This window comes from Opisthorchis viverrini (assembly GCF_000715545.1).
Source record: "Opisthorchis viverrini unplaced genomic scaffold opera_v5_21, whole genome shotgun sequence".
In the NCBI taxonomy this organism is placed as follows: Eukaryota; Metazoa; Platyhelminthes; class Trematoda; order Opisthorchiida; family Opisthorchiidae; genus Opisthorchis; species Opisthorchis viverrini.
In genome coordinates, this window is record NW_008751677.1 from 141,784 (window position 1) to 147,416 (window position 5,633).

The 5,633-nt window shown below is 45.6% G+C and overlaps 1 protein-coding gene across 1 annotated transcript in view; it reads left to right on the plus strand.

Annotated features, from left to right (window-relative positions):
- T265_12884 (hypothetical protein) overlaps positions 1 to 5,555 on the plus strand; it is a gene marked incomplete at both ends in the record, with an annotated part of 38,765 nt that extends 33,210 nt beyond the window's left edge. Inside the window, 3 exons of the mRNA XM_009166059.1 lie at positions 266 to 334; positions 3,300 to 3,388; positions 4,792 to 5,555. Coding sequence (XP_009164323.1) covers positions 266 to 334; positions 3,300 to 3,388; positions 4,792 to 4,885 — 252 coding nt within the window. The remainder of the gene's footprint in view (positions 1 to 265; positions 335 to 3,299; positions 3,389 to 4,791) is intronic.
- Between the last annotated feature and the right edge of the window lie 78 nt (positions 5,556 to 5,633).

Here is a 5,633-nt window from a genome sequence, read left to right on the forward strand (position 1 = left end):
GCTCTTGCCTTTCCAATACGCATGGAAATATCATCTTTCGCCAGACCACCGGAACTGATACAGCTGCCCAGGTAAACAAATTTGTCTACAGGACCGCCTGTTTGTTTTACTACAAGTTTCAGTTCTCTTTGTTACCATCCTCATGTGTAGCGGTGCTGCTGTCCTTTTGCCATCCTCATATTTTGTGGTTTCTCGGCCGTTTATTGGATAGATTCTTTTTGTCCTTGTCTGAAGTAGGTACATCCGTTCAGTCGTTCTTTTTCAGGTCAACTATGTTGTAGTTGGTAAGGATACTGAACTGCGGTTGCTCACCAACGGAGAGGACCCAATGAAGGTAAGTTATCCATTACTTTGTTGAATGAGTTGGCTACTACTTGCATTTGACCCATGTCACATAGGGCAGGGCATTCGGGAAGCGAACGTGTTTAGCTTGCATCTTCGCTTGGTTAGGTCGTTCAGCTGTGACACCCTTCCGTTGCCTAGCTGCCATGCTACCCGAAGGAAGCACGAGGGCTGATATACTGCCAGGTTGCCCTAGCCACACAGGGGAAGTCGAGAGGCAGAGGTCGGGTTGGAAGCACGGACCTTCCGGTCAGTAAATTCGCGCTCTGACCACTTAAGCCATCTCGCCCCCTGGTTGGTTTTGATGTCTATGACCGGTTGTTCTCTATTCAGCTTTGCACAGTTACCTACTGGCTCGTTAGTTTCTTCGCGACTTATCCATCATCATCATCAAAGACAGCAACATTAGTGCTGATGCTTCACTACCGCGACTTATCCGGTCCTGTTGCTCAGACCTATAAAGAGGCATTCATAAACTTGACGAATCTTGTTTTGATTCAAGTCTCTCCCTTGAGGAACAAGCGTATTTGCAGTTTGCTGATTGGGGTGGCTTCCTGGAGTGTACTGTACTAAAAAACATACCTAAAAAGTTTAATATCACGTTTACGACTATTGGACGTTAACGGGGATTGCGGTGTTCCATGAAACAGACCGCTTCACTTCCTGTTTGTACACACTTATCAGTGTCATATTCATAGGATGGATGATTCTCTTTGACAGCAGTTGCACTAATGCATCACCAGCATCCGAACAAAGCGTTTTCAAACGGATACCCGTTTCAGCAAACAGAGTCATAATTTTGAATTTTAAGCTGGCATACATAGTCCGCAAATATTGACTTCCTATCGATAAGTTTTGTGCCTACCTGGCTATGTTGACCATCTAAAATACGTTCTTATCATTCAGACATTATTGTACATTGGTCTTCCGGCGGAGAAGATGGCTCACTTGTTAGAGCGCGAATTTATTGGTCGGAAGGTCCGTGGTTCGAACCCGACCCCTGCTTTTCGACTTCCCCTGTCTAGGCTTGAGCAACCTGACACTATCCCGGCCCTCTTGCTTCCTTCGGGTGGTGTGGCAGCTAGGCACCGGAAGGGTGTGAACGATTTATTTTTTACTGTTAGTGCAGTGACGATGTCACCCCGATTGGTGAAAAGTTTGCAATCCAACTGCCAAGCTCGGCGAACAGACCAACAACCAAACAACGCACCCGAGTTACCTACATTCCACAACATTGCTATCACTGGCTTGTTTTCTGGTGTTGCAAATGGAAAATGCAGAGACTCAAACATTTACGTACGTAGTCATCATGTCCCGTTAGTACCTTGCTAGTGCATTCAGTCTTGGTTGAATAAAGGAAGGAAGGACATGGAGCTTGATACAGTGAGTTTTGGGAGGAGAAGGTGAAGATCCATTACAGGGATGTCAGTTGGTCAATCATCATCCTAGGCAGCATGATGTCAGTTTCAACACCGATGCTTCACTGCCGTACGGTTGTATGAGGGCTGGGATACTTCCAGGGCGCCCACACCTAGACAGGAGGACGATTAGGGTCCTTAACCAAAGCCTTTGGCTCAACTGCCTAACCGCAGACAGCAGTGTTTGGTGGGAAATTCAAATGCATTACCATTTCTATGGAACAAGTCGCCACATGTTCCAACCCCCAACCTGGAGGTCCAGGAGACTGTGTTCGTCAGACCTCTAACCATTGACCAACCTGGTATGAGAGACTCTGTGAGTATCACTGGGACACTCCCCACTATAGCTCAATCGATCGCTGAGGTGCACAAGTCGTCACACCACGGTAAGGTCCAGTCTCTTCGTGACGGTTGGTCCAGCTGGAGCTACTCGAGCTGTTCGTCGCAGGCGAAGCGGTTCGCGAAACTCGGACTTTCTTAAGTAACTGTCACTCGGATGACTTTACGCCGAAGTTTGCTACCAGACAGACTGCATAATATACACTTATCATGTTCATCCATGCGTAAATCTCATGTGTCCTCGGGGGCCACTACCGTTTGTCACCATATTTTTTAGGCAATGGCCATCTCAAAACGAGGCCAATGGTCGCCCACTAACTCGCTTTCACATCAAACTGTTGTCGGTCTTGCTGTCAAGGGTGTTTAACCTAAGAGACAATTAGGAATTTGCACATTCTCACATTGTTGGTGTAATGTCTATCCATCCTCATTCAGACAGATCGTTATTTCGGAACTCCTCGCCACCTTGCAATATAAATCAGGTTCGCATAGGCGTATGAAAGGGACGAATCTATTGCTAATATCCCGCCTCATCCAAATACGGGATTTAGATAGCATCAAGATGAAATATCTCATCACCAGCTAATAAAACATCAAATTAGAAGAAGGATTGGCTGTTCTGCGGGCGCAGTGATGTGTCAGCTGTGATCCTCTTGTTTAAGCAGTTTTCACTGAGAGGGAGAGAGAGGGATTACGGTAGCAACATTGAGCGCTAGGGTTTCACTGACATACTTCTGAAGTCTATTCAATTACGACTTCCAAACTCAAATCGTACCGTGGTTCGCAGTGTCGGACGATTTGGTGTTCACCCCGGGAAACTGAGGTGGTTTCATTGTTCGTATACCGTATGGACTTGCTGTGATACGTCTGTCCTGAAAACGTTCAACTATCCGGTGCGAACAGAACTGCTAAAAGTCATTTGGAAATTTTCTGCTGTCTGACGTGACAGTCATCGTAAGCGTTCAGTAAAGAGATCCAGCAACATATCGTTTCGAATTCCAGGACATGCGATCCATGTATAAATTAGTGATCAAGATCTCCATCCACTTCTCCTCTGCTTTAAGTATCGTACTCCCGGACTCCAAAGTTTATGTTATACCAAAATGTTTTCACTAATTCATACGTGCAATCATATGTTATACCAAAATGTTTTCACTAATTCATACTGTGCAATCATAAATGCTTTTGTATTCTCTGCAGATTCCGAAACAGCGTGGAATCTTTAGACGTATAGACAGTGGCTCTGATGTGACCACATCCTCGGTTGTTGCGCGCATTTTGAAAAACCGGTGAGTACCGTGATTTGGTCACCTGCAATCTCCTTTTTGCCGTTACTTTACCATTTGAGAAGTGTCTTTTCGCAAATGCGGGTATCGATAGTCAAGCGTCATCAGTCGCTCCTGAAACCAATTTGACCCAATGTCTGTTGTTCCAGCAACATAAATCCCACCTGTCGCGCCTTGTCTTACAGCGCAAGCTCTCACCAACCGCAGTAACAGCAAGACAAAACGGTCGAGTTTAGACCAAACATTGCGACATGCTTATCTAACAACTTTCACGAGCGCAAAGTTCAGAAAGATCTGCTGGCCGGGAAAGCTTTACTCAGGTACTTCATTACGAGACTTGTGACCTGTCAAACACAAGCACAGCGACTGTTTGTGCAGACCAAACTAGGGGTGGGTATTGCATAGAATGTTTCTGTAAACATGGGGCGAGATCGCTCAGTGGTTCAAGCGCGAATTTACTGACGGGAAGGTCCGTGGTTCGAACGCGACCTCTGCATCTCGACTTCCCCTGTCTAGGCTTGGGCAACCTGGCAGTATCCCAGCCCTCGTGTGGCATGGCAGCTAGGCACCGAAAGGGTGCTACAGCTACGGTTTTTTCCGTAAACATGCGTTTGGTTTATGATCGCGTACAGCAGCGGCTTCTGCTGTACAAACCATCCTCAGACTTACTGCGTATGCCGATCTGATGCTCAGTGAATTCTGTCTCGTTATTCGGCAAGGTCTTTTCAAGTCATACAGTGGCAAAGGTTAAGAGAGCAGTGTGTAACATAGTTGAATGAGCATGGCGTGTACATGAATGGGAAAGCGATTGAGAGAGGACATTGGCTATCTATCAAAGAAAAACTAGTTCAGGTCGCTGATAGAATGACTTGAGCTTGTCACTGCGGGCAGTGTTCAGCACAGGGTGGCCGGAGGCGAATTGGACCATGAGCTGGTCCACCAGAGCTGTTTTCGCCAATGTCCGTTGGGAATCGGTGTTTTCCCACCTTTCGTAGCTGGGCGACCAGTGAGCCGTCACTCAAGCTAATGCTATCAAGACCGAATTTCATCCTTTTACCTCAGATGCCGCATCAAAGGGGAGCAAATTTCACGTTCTAGTGTGTATCGTGGGAGTGCTTTACTAGAGTGAAGTAGGCGAGTTATCTCGTTCCCAGAACACTCACCCTTGATCGTAGTGAGACATTCTGAGGTCCAATTCACAAATCAACAAACTGCTTTTGCTGTTTCTTTGAAAACCTTTACTACACTGGTCATCAATACACCTTTTACTTATCCACTTCCTCAAAGCCTCATTTCCAATGTTTTTTTACCACAATCTATTTACCTGTACCATTTGCACTTTAACCATGCTGTTGTACGCGATATTTTAAACTTTGATGAACTTTTTCTTGTTCGTTTCTTTTTAGATTTGATTACGAGAAACGCAACCGTTCCAAAGAGGCCCGAGAAAGCGAGGCCATTACCTCGTTGAATCGTACTTCAGAAGGCCTGTGCTTATAGTATTTTTCAATCCTCAACTCTGTTTTTGCCAATCTGTGTTCGGCTAGCTGTATGTCCCAGCTCAGCCGTATTCCTATTACCTCTATGATTCCCCCCAGCCGAAGTTTTATAGCTACTGTGATTCAGACAGACAGACAGGCTGTGATACTTAAAGAACTCATCTCAGCGACCAACGCTCACTCTTAAATACCACCATCAGGAACTGTGATATGAATAGTCTGTAATGCTCACAGAGGCGCCAAAAAAACACCGAGCAAAATGACTGTTCTGTCCATAATCTACCCTCTGTATTAATCCCTTGCCCTACTCGGGTTTGAAGGTCGTCACCGTGATGCGAAATGGGTGCCGTATATTTTGTTTCACCAGGCATTTGCACTTTCTTTTCAAATCACCTCTGGTATCGAAATGGATAAGAATTCTTCGAAGTGATTAATCACACAACTGCCCATGTTTGCATCAGTCACGGCGCTCTCCCGAGTTGACCGATAGTGCGTTTTCCTCTTCTCTGCTTGGTCTGGTACCGTGTTCAAATATCCTATTGTACCAGTCTGTATGATTGACTTGGTGAAAAACAACTTTGAATTGGATGTTTTTCTTTTGTTTTTCATTTGAACACCTTGGCTTTCCCCTAAGCTCTTATCATTGATTCCTCTACTTAGCTGCCCCCCCCCCCCAAGCGGTTTCGGGTTTCAAATATAGGTTGTTTATTAGCGAAATACACTCATTTGCAAACTAATTTGGTTTTGCG